This window comes from Octopus bimaculoides, chromosome 13 (assembly GCF_046866305.1).
Source record: "Octopus bimaculoides isolate indiv1 chromosome 13, ASM4686630v1, whole genome shotgun sequence".
NCBI lineage: Eukaryota > Metazoa > Mollusca > Cephalopoda > Octopoda > Octopodidae > Octopus > Octopus bimaculoides.
In genome coordinates, this window is record NC_142940.1 from 56,977,373 (window position 1) to 56,998,681 (window position 21,309).

The following is a 21,309-nucleotide window of genomic DNA, read 5'->3' on the forward strand; positions in this document are numbered from 1 at the left end:
GCCACGCTCAAAATGGTGTTTTTTACGTGCCACCTGCACAGGAGTCAGTCCAGCAGCACTGGCAACAACCTCACTCGAATGTTTTTTCACATGCCACCGGCACAAGTGCCAGAAGATATATATATATACACAAAAAAGTAACAAGTTTACAAGGATTTTTTTTTCTTTAAATTTTATATGTAAAATATATTTAAACAAAAAAACAAGAACAGTAACAATAACATTTTTTCTTCTTCCATCCTTCTTCTCAAATTTCTTTCAGCAAATAAAATAAAAGTTTGTTCTGTATAGATATAAATCTTTCAAGTTAATAGGATCATTGATATCAGCAGAAGTTAACGTACCACAGACAACAACACACCAAAATACAGTCACTTCAGTTGCAGTTCATTTCGGATATATACCAAAATAACATATTTATATCCTTGAGGTTTAAAAGGGAGGTGGTAGTGGTGGGCCCTCATTTTGGCAAGAAATCGGTGTGTATGTGTGAGGAGGAGTTGTCACTTCAAATGAAATAAAAAGATGTGACACAAGGTATTTCATACAAGAAAGTTACCCAGTTTTTTTTGTTTTCTTTTTTTTTTATTTTGCTTTTCACTGGAAGAATAATTTAAATAAATTTTCGTTTCTTTGGTTAGAAGTAGAGTCGTGAGAGTGCGTGTGATTTCACACAGACTCTTGGGAGACCAACAAAAATCTCAAGAAAGCCCAAATTTGAGTGAAGGGTAAATATAAGTGTGAGCACATTTTTGTGTGTAGTTGTGTGTGTGTTTGAGCTGCCTTAAGGTTACGCATTCAAGATATCAGTAAAGATATGTGATGAAAGCTTGTTACTCGAGTGAGAGTGAAGTTTAACTGTCTCTCTAAGCTGTGCGATGCTCACACTTCTTGGGATAACAATGAGCAAAGAGACACGAGGAAACCTTGACACTTGAGTGAGAGTGAAACCTATCTGTGTTGTTAGCTGTATGATACACACTCTCACTAGGAATGAAAGACCTGAGAAAAGTCACATGCTTAAATAAGAGTGAAGCTTAACTATCTGCTTGCACTTACACTCAAAAAGATAACAGAGATAACATTTAACATGAGGTAAGCATGACATTTGAGTGGGAGTAAACGTCTGTATATATATGTTTAATAGTCACACTCTTGGGAAGTTAGTGAGTAAAAGGAAACACTTGAGTGTGAGGAGTCATTTGTGTCCAGAGGTTTAACAATGATGGTGACATTCTCATGATATATGTGAAGCAGGAGTTGTGGGTGATGGGGACATCTGAGGAAAGGACGAGGTTACACTGGGGTTCTGCTGGATAAGTTCTCTGTGGCAGGAATAGCTGTGGGGGCTGATTTGAATTGGAATATGGTGTATCAGTGTTGGGTCCATCACTTGGAACACAAGCTGTAAAGTAAAGAAAAATAATTGATTTATTAATTAATAAACAATAATTAATTGTGGCAAAACATTTTCTTTAGCCTGATATAAAATCAACCCTAACCATAACGAGAACTACAGTTAAAGAAGGGTCTCAAGACAAATATAAATGTTGAGGGCTTATTATCAAACCCTAGGTCTACATTACTCCTTAGGGGTCATAAGGCCAGTTTTCTGGTTTCTCTGGTGTATATATTCCTTCCTGGAAAGGGATGCCAGTCTGTCATAGGATTACTCGTTTTTACCAGCTGAGTGGACTGGTGCGATGTGAAATGAAGTGTTTTGCTCAAGAACACAATGAATCACCCAGTCTAGGAATTGAAACAACAATCTTATGCTCATGAGTCCCAAACCCTAACCACTGGGCCATGTGTCTCCATGAGCTGAACTATGATAAACAGCAATCTATCCATAAGGTAGCACATCTGGCACTTTACTAATTCTGCTGCTCATTACTCTAATGTTAATATTAATCATTGTTCCCCAAAGTTTGGAATGATGTTACCATGGTTATAGAAATCTCTGTTACTGGACACAACAATGATTACCTTTTAATGATGATAATAGAAAGGTTTCAAATTTTTGCACAAGGCAGTAATTTTAAGGGGAGGGGTTAGTTAATTACATCAACTCTAGTACTCAACAGATACTTATTTTATCAACCCCAAGAGGATGCAAAGTAAAGTTGGCCTTGGTAAGATTTGAACTCAGAATGTAAAGAGTCGGAAGAAATGCCTGTTTTGGCCAACACATTTAACAATTCAGCCACATTCGTGTCTTGTTTCTTTTAATAATAATGGTTTCACATTTTGGCACAAAGCCAGCAATTTTGGCGGGGAAGGGGGCAAGTCAATTACATCGACCCAGTGTTCAACCGGTACTTATTTAATCAACCCAGAAAGGATGAAAGGCAAGATCGACCCCAGCAGACACCTTTTAATAATAATGAAAGCAAATAATTTGTTAAACAGGTGTGAAGTCATTGGTTAATAAAATAAGATTTTTTCCAAATAATACATTATTTACACAATTCTTGATTTTTTTATTGCCCACAAGGGGCTAAACGAAGAAGAAACAACAAAGAACATTACACATGGGGCCAAAATCGAGTGAAAATGAATAAGTAAAATGAACAAATAAAAGGATGGAACTGTTCCAACATCTAGGATGGTACTTGGTGACAGGAAGAACATTCGATTGCAGAAAATCTGCATCAATAAATTTTGTCTGCCAGTACCGTGTGACTGGCACTCGTGCCGGTGGCATGTAAAAGCTCCCACTACACTCGGAGTGGTTGGCGTTAGGAAGGGCATCCAGCTGTAGAAACCATGCCAAATCAGCTTGGAGCCTGGTGCAGCCTTCTGGTTTGCTAGTCCTCAGTCAAATCGTCCAACCCATGCTAGCATGGAAAGCGGACGTTAAATGATGATGATGAACAATAAAAGAGTGATTATGAAGATGATGATTTCTGACACTACACCATTGTATTATAATGTTCAATATACTCTGTTTTACTACTTCTGGTACATCACATGCATGCACACGTGTACATCCATGCCCAAAGAATGGAGACCCTTACCTCAATGTAGGGATAAAAAGCTGACTGGTCTGTGATTTTGAAATAAGATTCTGTATCAAACAGCAACTTATACACTGTTGTCTTAACGATTTTTTGTCCAGCAAGGAATGCAACATGGCCATCAATGCTACTGGCACTGGAATTAAAGAAATACAAACATGTCAAAAAAACAATGAGAACAACCCAATCACTAACACACTGATCCTTTCTTCTAAAACATGATAAGCCATGTGGTTTCTCAACAAGAAATCTGTTTTGCTTTGGCCCTCTTCTTTCATACTTCAATCCAGCACTGGATTAATCATTAAGCAAAATGATCATGTGCTTAATGAATCAAGGAAAGGAGGGTACCACAGAAATGATAAATGGTTTATGGCACAAAAGAAATCACTTCAAACTTGCTAAAACAAGTATTCCAAGTGGTTTATATGATTGGAAATATAATTTCGAAGTGTTCATGGTGTCATAGAGAGGAGTAGATCAAACCAGTATGAACCAATCAAGACTCAAACTGTACAAAATGATGAGTATTTTTCTTACTTAGAATGTTCAACTCCTTTTGTTTTTTTGTTTTTTTTTTCAGAAACTGCACTTTAGTGTTAAACAAGTTTCTTACCTTTTCTGAAGCAGTTTCCAAGATCGCTTCTCAATCTGAATAAATAATAAGACAGGTACCCCAGTTGCAGGCAGACCTTTGGAAATATCAAATACATGGCTAGAAATTGGAGAAGTTACTTCCTGCAAAATAATGTCGTTATGGAAAGGAATTAATGAGAATTGTAATGGGAGAAAAAAACAGAAAGGGAAATACATGAAGAACTGAGAGGGAAATTAACAAAAAGAGAGAGAGAGCAGAAAAACAAAGGGAGGGAGTGAAAACTGAAGTCTAAAGGATATATTTCTTTTACATCATTTTCCCCAATCTTTTTATCCAATCTAAATTGGTTACAACAGGTATTTTTATAACCATTCTTCGCTGGGATAATTGGATACTACAACCTAAAACACATTCAACCATGAAATAGCAGTTGAGCCTGTTTTGGTTTTGTTTGCCAAACCAGGGGAAACAGTTATCTACCTTGCTCAATGATATAACACAAGCTGTCATAAATTTCATATATCATCGTCGCCTGTTGCTATAGTAGGTGTTCAAGGTGTCACGTAGTGGGGGGGTCAATCTGAAATTGTGTGGGTGGGAAGTGAACTTCTTAACCACACAGATATGCCAAAGTGGTTAGTGTTAGGAAAGGCATCCAACCATAGAAACCACGCCAAAGCAAATAGCAGAGCTTGGCGTCGTCTTCTGACTTCCCAGTTCCTGTCAAACCATCTGAGCCATGCAGGCATGCTAAATAGATGTTAAATGATGATAATATATACATACATACATAAATATATATATATATTATGTATATAATATAGTAATAACCCTAGCTGGAATTTATAAATATTTTAGATATTTCAAAATATTTATAAATTCCAGCCAAGGATTATTATTATTATTATTGTTATTATTACTATATTCATCCTACATTATATCACCACAGATTGGTGCGACCCAAAAAAACTGGTATTTCCAGTTGGCATCATTAGGTTTTGGCTGGCATAATGGAATAGCGTATTCAAAATGTTTCCCCGTAAATGAACTTAAAGGATATGTATGTATGAATGTATATATGTATGTGTGTGTGTACTCTATGTGTGTATGTATGTGTTATAAAACAAAGAACTGTGTGCGATCGGCAGTCCAGTGTTGGTAGCAGTTCACTGTGAGCCTCTGATATTGAGTGTTGAGTCTTGTGTAATAGTAATAGTAGTGTGTCGTGTAAACACTTTCTTCCCCCTGCTTCATAAAAAGCACCATTTGATGGCGTGGTCATTGCCACTGCCATCAGAGTGGTCCTGTGCTGGTGGCACGTAAACGGCACCATTTCAGTGTGGTCAATGCCAGTGGCCTCATGCTGGTCGCACCTAAAAAGTATTTACTACACTCTTGGAGTGGTTGGTGTTAGGAAGGGCATCTAACCGTAGAAACCTTACCAGATCACACTGGAACCTGATGCAGCCTCCTGGCTTGCCAGTCCTCAGCCAAACTGACCAACCCATGCCAGCATGGAATGCGGACATTAAACAATGATGATGATGATGATAGTGATGACAACCAGGTCTATCACAGATCTGCTGATGAGCAAAGAAAAGCAAAGCGGAAGAGAACTAGAAGCACAAAAATGTTAATATACCATATCTCGTGTCCCTCGTTTCTTTTTCTTTGTGTGGCCATCGTTACAGTTGATGATGTTGTTGTTATTATTATTGATATTGTAATTATTATCATTATTATTATGAATGTTGTTGTTGTTGTGGTTAACCATGTTGCTGGTGTTGTGATGAAGCGGAGGGTTGAGTTCCTTTTTGCGTTTGGCTTTCAGGTTGTTAATGTCCCTCGTCGTCAGCTGTTTGCCAGTCACATTACAGATATACTCTCGGATGTTCTTAGTCTTCATTCCAATGTCTATTAGCCGATATGTCTCCGCGAGGACATGGGGTGACAGAGACTGCCTGCGGTTCTCAGGGTACATGTGACCCAGCATCTGATGTGAATGGTTTAAATTGATGGATCGTATCACCATCCTCTGTTTCTCTCGGTCAACTGATGCAGCAATTAGAGCAGGACATCCAGTTTTATATGTTCTGAAATTCAAAAGGGAAAACAGGTTGTTATTATTATTATTATCAAGGCAGTGAGCTGGCAGAATTGTTATAATGCTGGGTGAAATGGTTAGTGGTATTTCACCCATAGACACATTCTGGGTTCAAATTCTGCTGCGGCTGACTTTGCCTTTCATCTTACATAATAAATTAAGTACCAGTGAAACACTGGGGTCAATGTAATCAACTCGTCCCCTCCCCCAAAATTTCAGGCATTGTGCTTTTAGCAGAAAGGATTATTATGGCAGCTGACTGGACTGGAGCAACATGAAATGAAGTGTTTTGCTCAAGAACACGAGTCGCCGGGTCCAGGAATCGAAACCACAATCTTACGATCATAATGCTGAAATCCTAACCACTAAGCCACACACCTCTTGTTCGACCCATATAAGCAGAGAAAAGGTGTTAAAACGATAACGATTTATATTACATTCGCATGTGGAGTGCGATGCAGTGGTTGACAGAGGAAATCTCTTTTACGGTTTATTGTCTGAACTACTTTTGTAACTCGAGAAGTTTTCACTACGATTGTAGCGGTTGAGAGGGAGTCGAATATGGTTCATATGCTGAGGTGGCGTTTTCTTAACAGAATAACACAAACTCCAGATTGGAGACATGCAGTAACAATTAAGGTCAGATGGAAACTCTATATATGATAATTGGTTACAAGTTTTGGTTCAAGTCCAGCAGTTTCGGGGAGGGGGGGGGGGCTAAGTTGGTTACATCGACCCCAGTACGCAACTGGTATTTATTTTATCGACCTCGAAAGGATAAAAGGCAAACTCGACTTCGACGGAATTTTAACTCAGAACGTCCAGACGGACGAAATGCTGCTAAGCATTTTGTCCGGCGTGCTGACGATTCTGCCAGCTCGCCACCTTGTTTGTATATGATAATTAAGATCCTTTTTTTTTTTTTAACATTAAGCACAAACTGAAGGCAAGTATGGTAACAGATGAGGTTTAGTGAAACGAGAGTTCATATAATTCGTGGCCTTTCCTAACACAAAACCCAGGCTAAACATTAATCATGACGAAATTTAATGAAAGTTTATCAAATATGCCGATCTTTCCAAACACTAACACTAGAATGAAGAGAATGGTGGTACCGCAATGTGAAGCAAATCAAGCCAGATTCAACATCCCTAGAATCAAACACATCTAGAACCATTCCGTCGCTCAAATTATTTAGATATAGTTTGTACAGAACTACGTTATCATACGTGTCCTTTTTTTTTTTTTTAATAATTCCATTTTACCAACGTTTGTACTTACTATTTGATAACACAGGTAATAATTAGTTTCTTTCAATCTACTGTTTCACTTCTATATGAATGGTAGCTATCTGTCTAAATACCTGTGTATCTATGTACTAATCATTAATAATATCCGCCAGTCTTTCCATACATATAGCAACATGTCTAAATGATAATAAATTTATCTGCCTATCTACATAACTATAGATTACACATACACACACAACAACACATAACTATCTACAACATTTGAAACGTATTCGTAGAAAATTTCAGCAAAGAAATATCCATTTTTCAGAAAATTATTAGAAAACAGTGTTGGGTGTGAAGAACACACGTCTGTAATCACACACACACAGAGTATTAAGAATAAAATCTTATATCGACACCCATGCTTCGTTTTAAGGATATAAAAAGTTAACAACGAGTGATTAACAACAGGTGGGAAAGAGAAAGAGAAAGAGAGACAACAACAGACAGGTATAGATTGATCGAGAAGAAGAAAACACCACATGAGATATCTCGCACTAAAAAGAAAAAAAAATCGTGTGTTGCAACCACATGGTTCCAGGTTCGATCCCACTGCATGGTATTTTAGGCAAGTGTATTCTGATACAGCCTTGGGTTCACCAACACCATCGAATGAAATTTGCTGAACGGAAACTGCGTCGGAACCCATCGGAGGAACCGTTCTTGTTTTGTGTGGAAGTGTGTGTGCGTGTGTGTTTATGTTTACGCTAGTCTAAAACCGGTGTTGCTTATGTTGTGTCCTTTTATGTTCCGTAACTTAGCAATTCAACAATAGAGATTGATAGATGAAGTACAGTGGTCAATATGATAATGAAACCAGTAAAAGAAAAAGAATATAAAGAAATGGACGAAATACTTTTGGTTGGGTCGTATACCAGGTAAGGTCCGCCGTCTTGAATAACCAAATTGTTTACAAACATATTTGACATATTTGTATTTGAACTTCTCGTCTAAAGGTTCAACTTTGACACATCGGGATCGGTTAGCTTTGGCAATTGTTTGACAGTCATGGATGGTGAACACAGCATTTGTTAGCTTACAGACAGCTGCTATGGCAGAAGACAGGGCAGAAAAGTCTTCGAACTCATCACCAGCATTGAGTAAATCCCGACAAGCTTCGTTTGCCCCAATCTCAATCAGAGCTTTGCTCACAAGTAAATCCTCGCTAAATTTGTCCGAGCTCTGCTCGTGCTGATGTTGTGGTTGATGGTGGTATTGTTGTTGTTGATGATGATGTTGGTATTGTTGCTGTTGTTGTTGTTGTTCGAGTGTGGTTGTAGTGAGGACAGTGCCCGCCAGAACGTCAGCGGCCGAGGTGGATGACAGTTGCTGTTGAGGTATGACCACCAGTTCGGTGACCGATGTTGGAGTTGCAGTTGATTGTTCGGTGGTGAGAAGGCTTACACTCTCTGTCGTTGCCATCTTTGCATGGACAGGGTCCAAGAAGAGCCCTGGTCAAGGTAATGCTTCCACTGAAGGTGTAAATAAGTGGCCTGGCCGTGAAACTGCTCCAATGATCAACCGGTGTGGAACAGGAATGAAGAGGTCCTCTTAAAGACATTAGAGAGAGAAAACAAGAGTTATCCCACATTTACTTCCGGTCAGTTCACAGCACAACGTAACCGGGTCATTTCATCTTAGTTGTTTGTTTTCTCCTTTTCTTCGTTAATTATTTAATTATTTTATTCTTTGCTTGCAAGTTTTTGTAAATTACTTTTCTTTTTGCTTCTAAATTGATTTGTTTAAGAATTTTGTTTGTAAATTTTATTTAATCATTGTGTGTGTATTATGTTTAAGTGGAGGCGCAATGGCCCAGTGGTTAGGGCAGCGGACTCGCGGTTTCGGTTCCCAGACCGGGTGTTGTGAGTGTCTATTGAGTGAAAACACCTAATGATCCACGAGGCTCCTGCTGTACTCTTTCACCACAACTTTCTTTCACTCTTACTTCCTGTTTCTGTTGTGCCTGTATTTCAAAGGGTCTTCATTTGGTCACGTTCCATGAGAGTGTCTTGCTCAGACCATGAACATTTCAGCCGACCCTCATAATAATAAGAATTATTATCATACCTGCATTTGTTTTAATGTTAACATTGAAAAGAATCCACATTTTTCATTAAAAAAAAATTTGGACCTGGGTTTGCACCCCCTCCTAAGCGAATTTTGTTGCTGGGCTATCGCACACACGTGCAACCTTTTTCAAGAAGCAGGCTGCATGAGACATGCCTCATCAAGCGAGCCGCACTACTGTAGAAGATTAAAGGCAATTTTTTGTTAGGCGTGCCATTCTGAAAGTACAGCAGGTTGCAGTCAGCCTATAGATGTTTGTACATTACACAGGTAACGTCTGACACAGACAACTAAGTAAACAGTGACGTCATAACCACGTGCTCTGCACTATATGGTGGGAAAACAACATTGACCTACACGTTTATCTTTGAAGAAAAGAAAACCGTAAACATTTTATGCAGCATAACAAGTTAAAGGAAAATTACGTACGATATAATCGGAATCTACATCATTTGAAAAGTATTTACAGAAAATTTTATTCAAAAATATCCCTTTTACTGGCTTTTAGGGGAGCACCTTGTGTAGGTATACCTGAATATACACATACATACAATTGTCTATCCGTGAGCGTGTGTAGAGCGAAAAAATAATTTAGCGGCGTAGAATCTACAATATTTTTGTTTTCCTTTTCGTTGTACTTAGATAACTTCCGAAACTCTTCTAGCTTCAGCATGTTTTATCCTTCCAACTTCAGCATGTTTATTCCGAAACTCTATCCAACTTCATCATGTTTGTTTCCCCACCTCATTTCCTTTTAATACTGCTTCCTTTGTCGTATAAGAAAATACGATGCCGAGACGAAGCTGAAAATGTTTATATACTACTCTTATATACAATACTTAAACACACACACACATTGCGAAACCGTGTCGCTCAACGCATGTAAAAGATTACCCCTTGTTTCTCCGAATCCGAAATATCACTCATCTTACATTTGTGTGTTCGTTCAAACAACACACTTGTCATATAATATGCACTTTCTCATTTGTTGTTTTGTCTCAGATTAACCATTATGGACCGTTAAATGTTTTTAACGAGTCCTTTTCTAGTCTGTAGTGCTCTTTCAGAGAAATTTGGCTGCGGTTTTTGGCAGGTCAAGAAACCGCGTACAACAGGCATAAAACAGCACCAGGCTGGTCGCACTACTGAATAAATTGAAAGCAATTTGCCGTTAGGTGTAGCATTCCGAAAATGCCGTGGACTTCCTGAATGGCACATCTAACGATGTTGAAACTTCTTACAAAATACAGGCATCGATATGGGGTTAAGAAGCTCGCTTTGCAATCACTTGGTTTCAGGTTCAGTCCTATCGCGCGACACTTTAGGCAAGGGTCTTCTGCTAAAGTTCTGGGCCCCATCACCGCTTGACATCCGTGTTGGTTTGTTTATCGACAAAAGTGACCGATAGAATCAGTATCAGACTTAAAAGTAAGGGGCTACTTTTTCGAATCCCCGCTCCTATAACTTTTGAACCAGTAATAAAAATAAAAATAAAAATTCAGATTCATGTTTTCGATATCGGAGAGTTCGCTGCCTTTCAGTTTCCGTCTACCAAATCCATTCAAAATGCTTTGGTCGGCCCGAGGCTTTAGTAGAAGACACTTGCCCAAAGTGCCACGCAGTGGGACTGAATCCGGAACCATGTGGTCAGTAAGCAAGCTACTTTATTTCATAAATATTTGCCATAAAGGCATTACAAAGAGTGGACGAACAAGGACAGACAAACATAAAAAGGGTGAAGTAGCTGTATCGATTAAATATTTACAATTTTAAATATACAATAATAATTTGATTATATTTACAATGTTCGATTAAAGCATTGTTCATTACAGATGCAAGCTACTTATAGCACAGCCACTTCTACGCTTATATAAACACAATTTAAGTTCATTATTCAATTATGAACTTTATTGATGTCAATTGCTTGACTCAACAGCAACAGTTGATGTTTGTTGCACGTGTAAACCGAAATATGAAATTGACAAAGGAAAGTTTGAGATGGAGATGTAGAAGGCCGTGTAGAAAGTAGACAAGTTTGAGAGGCGACACATTCTTTGTCAATAGTAACCTGGATGTAAGGGAAATTTAGCATATACTCTTTTACTTGTTTCAGTCATTTGACTGCGGCCATGCTGGAGCACCGCCTTTTAGTCAAGCAAATCGACCCCAGGACTTATTCTTTGTAAGCCTAGTACTTATTCTATCGGTCTCTTTTGCCGAACCGCTAAGTTACGGGGACGTAAACACACCAGCATCGGTTGTCAAGCAATGGTGGGGGGACAAACACAGACACACAAACACACACACATATATATATATACACATATACGACGGGCTTCTTTCAGTTTCCGTCTACCAAATCCACTCACAAGGCTTTGGTCGGCCTGAGGCTATAGTAGAAGACACTTGCCAAAGGTACCACGCACTGGGACTGAACCCGGAACGATGTGGTTGGTAAGCAAACTACTTACCACACAGCCACTCCCTCCGTGACATGTGCGCAGTTGTTCCACTTTTTTCCAGAAAAAATGTTTTTAAAAGTTTTTAGAGGTTTAAAGTTTGATAGTTTTCACGCAACCAGGAAACAGGATTTGGAAGCTGTCATTTTGTGCGTGACAGCACGTCTTATCAAATTGTAAACAAAGCAAATAAATTAGAGTGTGTGTATGTGGGGGGGGGGGGGGGGGTAATTGAAATTAAAAACGTTTTTTTTTGTTTTTTTTGCTAAATCGTAATGTCCGATATCGAAAACATCAATCTAAACAAAAATTACTGGTTTAAAAGTTATGGGGGAGGGGTGGTTTCCAAAGAAATACCGAAGTAAGTACTTGTGTCTGTTTGACTAAAACTTCAGCATGGTTGCTGTTCACATCTCTCTCTCTCTCTTTCTCTCTCTCTCTCTCTTTCTCTCTCTCTCTCTTTCTCTCTCTCTCTCTCCTTTCTCTCTCTCTTTCTATCTCTCTCTCTCTCTCTCTCTCTCTCTCTCTCTTTCGTACGGCAAGCAGCATATTTGATTCCCAAAACTCAGTAAAGATACTATTAAAACCAGAAAATTGTAAGTAAATTTGTATTAATAACAACACTTAAATATATTGAATGAATGTGTTTAAAGCTAAGTGAAATTCTTCGTCCCATTTCACTGTTAATATTCATTAATTTGTCACCTGGCGATCGTAAAAAACGAGAAGGAAACGAAGAAATGTTGTCACTGAAAAATGCAAATTCTTTTAATGTAATTCTTCCTCGATATGCTTGCAAGGTTGTAGATTACAACTGTTTGATAACTTCGAGGGAAGAAATTGTGGAGGGAACTTAGATTATTCTTTCTTCAGCCGCTCCGACTTTGTTACCTCTCAAGTTCCGTAACTTAAATCTTTTCCACTTCCCTTTTTTTCTTTCCCTCTCCTGAATTCAAAAGCTTGAAACGGCAACATTGCGTAATCTACGTTCTCGAAAATGTATCTCTGCAGAATATCATTTAAAAATATAGATTTTAAGGATATCTATGAAGAAACAAAGTCGTGAGATAGCAGTATGATCGCCCCCCTCCCCCATTAAAAAAATTGTGATGTTATTTTATTAACGAGCGTATCTCTGCAAAATTCCAGGGGAAAAAAATGCATTTTTTAGAAAGTTTTGAAGAAACATACAACCAATCAGAGCTCAACTATCAAACTAATTTGGGAGCTCATAAGAAGTGATGGGCGATAAGATAAGGTCACTTGAGTAAGGAGTGACCATGCTTCTTTTCTCTTTTAAGAATGGTTTTCTTCCTTTTATATCTCTGAAGAATGGTTATACAGCTTCAATATGATTACCATTTTAATTTCATTCATATAAGTTACATAATCATGACAGCTATAAGACTTTGTCCTTTCTTTGGTCTCTAGATATCATTTAAAATTTTTAATTGTTGATATGACATAGTGTGTCACATGTGTTTGTATATTGTCTTTATTCTCCTTTTGGTTGAAAAATAAACAGGTTAATTAACAGAGTACAGTGTCTACAAGTTGATGAGTACCACATATTCCCCTCCATTTTCTTATTGCTATATATAGGTTGCCCCTGGGAGCTCCTCTATGCTGATGACCTTGCACTAATTGCGCAGTCACTATCAGAACTAGAGAAGTTTAAGGTGTGGAAGCAAGGACTAGAATCGAAGGGCCTTAGAGTCAACCTAGCAAAAACCAAAATCCTAATAAGTAGGAAGGTAGATAAAACACAAGCCCCTTCAGGTAGATGGCCCTGCTCAGTATGCAGTAAAGGAGTAGGTAGTAACTCTATAAGATGTACCCGGTGTAAGCTATGGACACATAAGAGGTGCAGCAATATCAAAGGCAGATTAACTACAAAGTTAGTCTTTGAATGTGGCAGATGTTCAGGTGCAATAAACATTGTAAACAAACAGGAAACAACTTCTATCTCATTCCAGGGAGAAAAACTAGAGGTAGTTGATAGCTTCCGCTATCTGGGTGACCAAGTTAGTAGTGGGGGTGGGTGCGCTGAAAGTGTAACTGCTAGAATAAGAATAGCCTGGGCCAAGTTTAGAGAGCTCTTACCTCTGCTGGCGACAAAGGGACTCTCACTCAGGGTAAAAGGCAGACTGTATGACGCATGTGTACGAACAGCCATGCTACATGGCAGTGAAACATGGGCTGTGACTGCTGAGGACATGCGTAAGCTCGCAAGGAATGAAGCCAGTATGCTCCGCTGGATGTGTAATGTAAATGTGCATACCCGTCAGAGTGTAAGTATCTTGAGAGAAAAGCTGAACATAAGAAGCGTCAGTAGTGGTGTGCAAGAGAGACGATTGCGCTGGTTTGGACATGTGGTGAGAATGAATGAGGATAGCTGCGTGAAAAAGTGCCACTCCCTAACAGTTGAGGGAACCCGTGGAAGAGGTAGGCCCAGGAAGACCTGGGCTGAGGTGGTGAGGCAAGACCTTCGAACATTGGGCCTCACCGAGGCGATGACTACTGACCGAGACCTTTGGAAATGTGCTGTGCGTGAGAAGACCCGGCAAGCCAAGTGAGATCGTTGCCAGTGCCCCTGGACTGGCCCTTGTGCGGGTGGCACATAAGATGTACCATCCTGAGCGTGACCGTTGCCAGTACCGCCTGACTAGCCTTGTAGGGTTTTCGAGCGAGATTGTTGCCAGTGCCCCTGGACTGGCTCTTGTGCGGGTGGCACATAAAAGACACCATTTCGAGCGTGGCCGTTTTTGTGCGGGTGACACGTAAAAGCACCCACTACACTCTCTGAGTGGTTGGCGTTAGGAAGGGCATCCAGCTGTAGAAACTCTGCCAAATTAGATTGGAGCCTGGTGTAGCCATCTGGTTGCACCAGTCCTCAGTCAAATCGTCCAACCCATGCTAGCATGGAAAGCGGACATTAAACGATGATGATGATGATGATGATATATATATATATATATATATATATACACAGATATATGTATGTATATGTCTACATGTATAACCACATACGTATTTACTGAAGAGAGAGTGTGTGTGTGAGGGAAAGTTGCAAACCAAACTGGAAGTTATGTTACAAACTGATTTGACCAAAATTATTATAGCAATATGTTTTAGCCAACTGTTATACATGCTTTATTCTTTACACGAGTCTCTTACAGTATAGTGTCCTTTAGAACTACCCTCACTTCACATCTTGGCAACTCTTTGTACCTAACCATTTCTCTTTTGTAGAGTGTATTAGCAGCAAACGACAAAATTATGATGAACTCCAAACCTAATCAAGTGTTTTCCTGCCATATTAAATATTTACCAGTTTCTGTAACCAAGGTATTTATTTGAACACATTTGTTTTCTATTATCTTTTTCTTTTACTTATTTCAGTCATTAGACTGTGGCCATACTGGGGCACCGCCTTGAGTTCTTAGTCGAATGTATCTGTAACAAGATTGGAAAGATGACACCAAATAGGCTAGGATAATGTGTATGTAAGAAGGTTTCAGATTTCAGTGTATGTGGATATAAGAAATATCAGAAGGAAATGTTTTCTTAATAAACATCACAATTCATTCCTTGATGGTAAATCACACACGTAGTAGTAAGCACATCAAATCAACAGGGTGTATCGAGACACGAGTTAATTTCTTGATAATCATTAAGGGAGTTAGATTCAGTATTTAGTTGCAAATCTAAAATATCCAATGTGCAGGAGTGGCTGGGTGGTAAGAAGCTTGCTTCCCAATCCCGTGGTTCCTGGTTCAGTCCCACTGCATGGCACCTTGAGCAAGTGTCTTCTACTATAGCCTCGGGCCGACCAAAGCCTTGTGAGTGGATTTGGTAGACAGAAACTGAAAGAAGCCTGTCATATATCATCATCATCATCATTTAATGTCCGCTTTCCATGCTAGCATGGGTTGGACGATTTGATTGAGGACTGGTGAACCAGATGGCTACACCAGGCTCCAATCTGATTTGGCAGAGTTTCTACAGCTGGATGCCCTTCCTAACACCAACCACTCCGAGAGTGTAGTGGGTGCTTTTTACGTGCCACTGGCATGAGGGCCAGTCCGGCGGTACTGGCAATGGCCACAATCAAGTTGTGTTTTTTATGTGCCACACATACATACACACATACACGACAGGCTTCTTTTAGTCTTCATCAACCAAATCCATTCACAAGGCTTTGGTCGACCCGAGGCTATAGTAGAAGACACTTGTCCAAGGTGCCATGCAGTGGGACTGAACCTGGAACCACGGGATTGGGAAGCAAGCTTATTACCACATAGCATACAAACTGATGTAGTACATAATGTAAACATTCAAACATTGCTGTGATCTTCCCAAATCCTGCTGCGTTTCGCATGCAGTTTTTGGTCTTCCAAATTTGTCTTGGTGTATAAGTTGAACTATCTTATTTGACTGTAAATCCTGGAAGATGTGGTAGTCAGTGGGGGCAAGATCAGGTGAGTACGGTGGATTAAATCATTTTCAAATCCTTTCTGATAATTTTCAAAGGGAATAAATTAATACTGTTCAAAATATTGTTTTATCTCAGAAATTTTAGCAACAGTTAATTCATTCGTTATTTGATTCATGGAGTTTTTCCTTGTCAAAAGCATCGAACAGGGGTAGAGGACACATTGATATGTCAGCCATTACACATGCTATGTGGCTGAGCGAAAATGCTAGTCAGCAAGCCCTTGAGTCATGGGAACAGGGTCATTTCTTTTGATTGTCTCACATGAGGTGCCCAGCAACAGTGAGAACAGCCAGTAGAATGGTTTTTTTTTTCTTTTTTGCAATGGTTCTGATATTCCATTTAGTGGAATTTTGGTGAATGATCACCAAACCAAAAGTTCTTTCATTACAAAACCTAAGATTAGTAGCCTGAAAAATTGTTATCCTCCTCATCATTGTCATCACCATTGTTGTCATCATCATGATGTTTGTCTTCCCTGCTGACATCGGTCAGATGGTTTAACAGGAGTTGGCCAGGCCGGAGACTGCACCAAGCTCCACTCTTTTGGCATAGTTTTTACAGTTGGATGCTCTTCCTACTATTAAGAATAGTTTGTCATGGACGTTTGGATAGATTAGATATTGTGTTTTATTGTAAAAACTGTTGTTATCTTTATTTCAGAGTCAAGTTGCAGATATCTTCTCGGCCTACGATGATATTTTTGAAATCTATATCAGTGAAAGAGTGGTGGAACAGAATTACACATTTGGGTGAGAGAAACGTTCTTTACTTAAAGGATGGGGAACTTTATGTATTTATTGAGGTTTGTTAGCAAATGTTGGACAAATGGTACAAATTGATCCATATTGATATAGAGCATAGATTGGTTGAGAGGGTATATATATGTAGGGTTGCAGTGGTTACTAATCGTTGCTGTTGAAACATGTTTGTAGTATAGGGTTAGTTGATTATGTATTATATAAATCTTGATTAACAAGGTTGATCAATGGCAAGTCCCAAGATATATATGTAATGAGAATGTGGAAGTAAACAGTGTAGTTTATTATAGTTTTACAGTGTCTGTGCTACTACCCTGTCCCCAAGATGACAAGGATATCAACACCAGACTCTTCTAATTGTTTTATTTGACAGTTTTGTCAGATTTAAGAGCCAAGCATCAGCCAACCATGCAGTGAAGTTTGTAACGGGAAAAACGCTGAATGGACAAAAATTGCTTGTCTCTCATGCGAAACCATCAGGTAAATATTCAAACACCTTTACGCATCTATCCCCTTTCTTCTCTTTCCTTTTTCATCCTCTTAGCAAGACAACTATCTCTCTCCCTCTTTTATACTTTTTAACCTTCTCATAAACTGACACAAAGCCACCTCCCTCAATACTACTCTCCTCACCTGTCAATTGAGGGGTCTTTGTATTGCTAGTTAATATGGTGACCCCCTACTGGTGCTGGCACCACAAAAAAAAAAAGCACCTACCACACTCTGTAAAATGGTTGGTGTTTGGAAGGGTGTCCAGCTGTAGAAACCATTCCAGAGCAGACAACAAATTTTGGTACACTTCCTTGGCATACCAGCTTCTGTGAAACTGTCCAACCCATGCCAGCATAGAAGGCAGATGTTAAATGATGACAATGATGATGAATCTTTTATTGTTTTATTTGGTCTGCTGTCATAATGTAGCATTGCTTTCAAAAGCTTTTAAAAAATTATATGCACTCCACTATGCTGATGAGTCTGGTGCAGCCCTCCAGCCTTGCCAGCCCTGGTCAAACCGTCCAACCCATGCCAGCATGGAAAACGGATGCTCAGTGATGATGATGATGTTACACTAGCTCTGCTGTTCCACTGTTATCAGTTATAACAAACTTTTGGCTTCCTTGTTTTGGCAGTAGCGGTGAACCCTGAGTCTTCCAGATTAATGGTCAGCACCGTTAGGAAACAACTTCAAGAAGAGTTTGGTAAGATTTTCTTGTTTTACTACTTTTGTTTAAGTTTTAATTTAAAAGAAGATATTTTCTAAAGTTTTTACAAATCAGTATTTACATAAAACCAAAGAAGAAAAAAAAGAAAAAGTTGATGGATTTTTAAAGATTAAGTTGGATGCATGTGTAAAGCTGTTGATGATGATGATGATGATTGCAGTGACAGTGAAGAATTCATTCATGCATTTACTCTTTTACTTGTTTCAGTCTTTTGACTGTGGCCATGCTGGAGCACTGCCTTTAGTCGAGCAAGTCGACCCCAGGACTTATTCTTTGGAAGCCTAGTACTTATTCTATTGGTCCCTTTTGCCGAACCGCTAAGTTATGGGAACGTAAACACATCAGCGTCGGTTGTCAAGCGATGCTGGGGGGGGGGGGGACAAACACATACACATATATACGACGGGCTTCTTTCAGTTTCCGCCTACCAAATCCATACACAATGCTTTGGTCGGCCTGAGGCTATAGTAGAAGACACTTGTCCAAGGTGCCACGCAGTGGGACTGAATCCGGAACCATGTGGTTGGTAAGCAAGCTACTAACCACACAGCCATTCCTGCACATTTGTTTGTTTGTTTCTTTAATGTCTGTTTATTTGTGGGTTGGACAGGTACTTGCTTCATGCAGCATTCTATGGCCAGCTGCTCCTCTTGTGGCTATTCGCCAGCTGTTTATCAAGCACACATAACCAACGGAAGAGCATTGTGGGAAATGGACACTATATGAATGAACAAACGCATGCACCACTAACTCTGTGTGCACGTGTGTGTGTAAATATGTATATCCAATCATAAAATCCTGCTTCAAAATCAATTCCTGTTCAAGCTTTGCTACGATGAACAAATGGATATTGAAGAAACAAATGAATGTGCGCACACACACACACACACAAATACAGATATTTATATATGTACATTGTTCATTATTTACATTTGACAAATATATGTCATCATCTTGTTTGTTAACACGTTTCGGATGATATACCCTCCAGCCTTCATCAGATGTCTTGGGGAAATTTTGAACCTGGGTTCTCGTTCCTAAGGTATTTTTCGATGTTGTTATTATTATTATTATTATTCAGGTCACTGCCATATGCTCACGGGCATATGGTGTAGTGGTTAAAAGCGCAGGCTACTAACCCCAAGATTCCGAGTTCGATTCCAGGCAGTGACCTGAATAATAACAACAACAACATCATCATCATCGAAAAATACCTTAGGAATGAGAATCCAGGTTAAAAACTTCCCCAAGACACCTGATGAAGGTGAAACATGTTAACAATATGTTTCAGCCGAAACACTGTGTTAACAACAAACAAGATAAGGACAAATATCCATCAAATGTAAATAATGTAAATAATTCCTCATCTCATAAATATAGAAACTGTATTATATATGTATATGTTGTTTACAGCTTCTACAGATGGAGAAATTGATGAACTTCTGGAGGAGGCTACTTCTAAAAGATGGATGAAATCGCATCACTCGTCCTCAGAATGTGCTTTTTCTTTGGAACTGACCGATATTCTTACAGACACAATGGACTACAAGTAAGAACCAAACAGCTCTAATTGATGTTGTTGAGTCCCAGGTCAGCTCTGATCCACCAGGCCAATAAAGACATTCCAGCTTTGACCATTCCTTTTATTGAAGCACATTATCTACAACTACATTATGCAACATGTCTTTTTTTTTTTTACTACTTTTTGCTTAAGTTGGGTTGGATTTGAGGGATATTTGGCTGCTATTTCTAGCAGGTCTAGCGACCATGTAGCGGTACTCTCATTGGGTGGAATGCTTGTGGTCACCAGATCTAGTGCTAATATGGAATTGTGCAATAGAGCAGTGAGCTGGCAGAATGGTTAGCATGCTGGGCAGTGCTCAGTGGTCTTTATGTTTTGAGTTCAGATTCCGCTGGGGTTTACATTGCTTTTCATCTTCTTGCGGGGTCAATTAAATAAATATCAGCTGATCACTGGGGCTGGTGTAACTGACCTACCCCGCTCCTACAAACATGCCGGCCTTGTTCCAAAGTGTGCAAATGGCAGACACACACACGTGTAAAAAGCTAAATGTTTTTGCAGCTCTTAGTTCTTTTACATTCTGAGTTCAAATCTTCCTCATGAATGCTTTTTTTCCTTTTTCCCATTCATTCTTTGAGATTGATAAAGTCCAATACCTTGGATGTTACAGTTAAAAACTGACTATTAATGTTATTTATGATGTATAAATCATTTAAATATCATTGTACATGTCGTTATAATGCAGTAAAATAGTAACTTCATAAGCAATTCACTAAGGTTCTAAGTAAAGTCAAACTCAGTAACCAAGGTCATAAGTAAAGTAATAAGTAAAGAGTTATTTTCTTTTGATGTCTAATTTTTGTTTCTATTTTCTTCCAACAGATACTGGAATGAATTTTTCTCAAAACAGAAGGAAATCTCGCGGAAATTGAAGATGATTCAAATGCAAACATCAGCTAATGGTTCAAGATGAAGGAAAGAAATGACAATGGAACTGTGGAAAATAACAGATTGGCCTATTGTCTTTGAGAGGGCAGAGAGACTGAGATTGTCCTATTGTCTCAGAGACTGATTGGTTTTCTTTGTGAGGACAAAGAGTATAATAGATTCATTAACCTAAAAAGAGAGAATGACAAAGTGATTCTTTGTTCCAAAGAAGGAAGAGAGAATATCAGCAGATTGAACCATTGTTCATATGTGGAGACAGAGCATAAATCTGATCTGTTGTACTTCAGAGAGAATATGATAGACACAGCAGTTCTTCCAAGAAGAGAGAACATATTATAGAGTGACCTTTTACTCCTGAGAATGGAGAGACTATAATGGATTGAGTCATTGTCCCCAAAACAGAGACACAGAAAACAAGCTCACCAAGTGTAGCATGATCTGCAGTAGTAAGTATTATGTCCTACAGAAGTAGATTGAGATGGGAGAAAGCTGAAGCTAGACGTGGCTGTGAGGTTCTTCATTGCAAATAGGCATATAATGGTGAGGATTAGTGACTGTTTAATGTGGTGGAAATTGCACAGGAGAAACTGTTATATTGTGACGATACCCAGAAGGTTGTCGAAAACTTGAGTCCAGTCTATTTTCATCACAAAAGTGACCAGTTTTGTGTTAAATAGTAATAAATATATTGTTCATTCCAAACCTGTGTTATATTTTCATTAAGCTAAGACAGCATGGAGTCAGTTCTAATCCATTTGTTGTTGATCATAATGGAGTTAATCATGTGATGTTTACTAACCACACATGCTAGCATGAATTGGAG

At 39.0% G+C, this 21,309-nt stretch overlaps 2 protein-coding genes across 7 annotated transcripts; one reads left to right on the forward strand and one right to left on the reverse strand.

Annotated features, from left to right (window-relative positions):
* Positions 1–145: 145 nt before the first annotated feature.
* Positions 146–8,704, reverse strand: LOC106876026 (uncharacterized). 2 transcript variants are annotated; one of them, XM_014924404.3, is made up of 5 exons: positions 7,868–8,704; positions 5,258–5,708; positions 3,634–3,755; positions 3,018–3,153; positions 146–1,405 (listed from the first exon to the last, which is right to left on the reverse strand). In XM_014924404.3, exons 1-5 carry the CDS (start codon positions 8,431–8,433, stop codon positions 1,238–1,240), a joined length of 1,443 nt encoding a protein of 480 aa, XP_014779890.1. In that variant the 5' UTR covers positions 8,434–8,704; the 3' UTR covers positions 146–1,237. The 2 variants fall into 2 exon arrangements, with proteins under 2 accessions (XP_014779890.1, XP_089217989.1); XM_089361863.1 differs by lacking the exon at positions 3,018–3,153 and having other exon boundaries at positions 935–1,405; positions 7,868–8,575.
* A 627-nt stretch (positions 8,705–9,331) lies between these two features.
* LOC106876033 (uncharacterized) lies at positions 9,332–21,188 on the forward strand. Of its 5 annotated transcripts, none has more exons than XM_089361866.1 (7): positions 9,332–9,599; positions 14,790–14,885; positions 16,696–16,784; positions 17,167–17,273; positions 17,927–17,992; positions 19,430–19,565; positions 20,421–21,188. In XM_089361866.1, the coding sequence occupies exons 1-7, from the start codon at positions 9,474–9,476 to the stop codon at positions 20,509–20,511; spliced, it is 711 nt and encodes a 236-aa protein (XP_089217992.1). In that variant the 5' UTR covers positions 9,332–9,473; the 3' UTR covers positions 20,512–21,188. The 5 variants fall into 5 exon arrangements, with proteins under 5 accessions (XP_089217992.1, XP_014779902.1, XP_089217993.1 ...); XM_014924416.3 differs by having other exon boundaries at positions 9,365–9,599; positions 17,924–17,992; XM_052972509.2 differs by lacking the exon at positions 9,332–9,599 and adding an exon at positions 10,541–10,728.
* Positions 21,189–21,309: the final 121 nt, after the last annotated feature.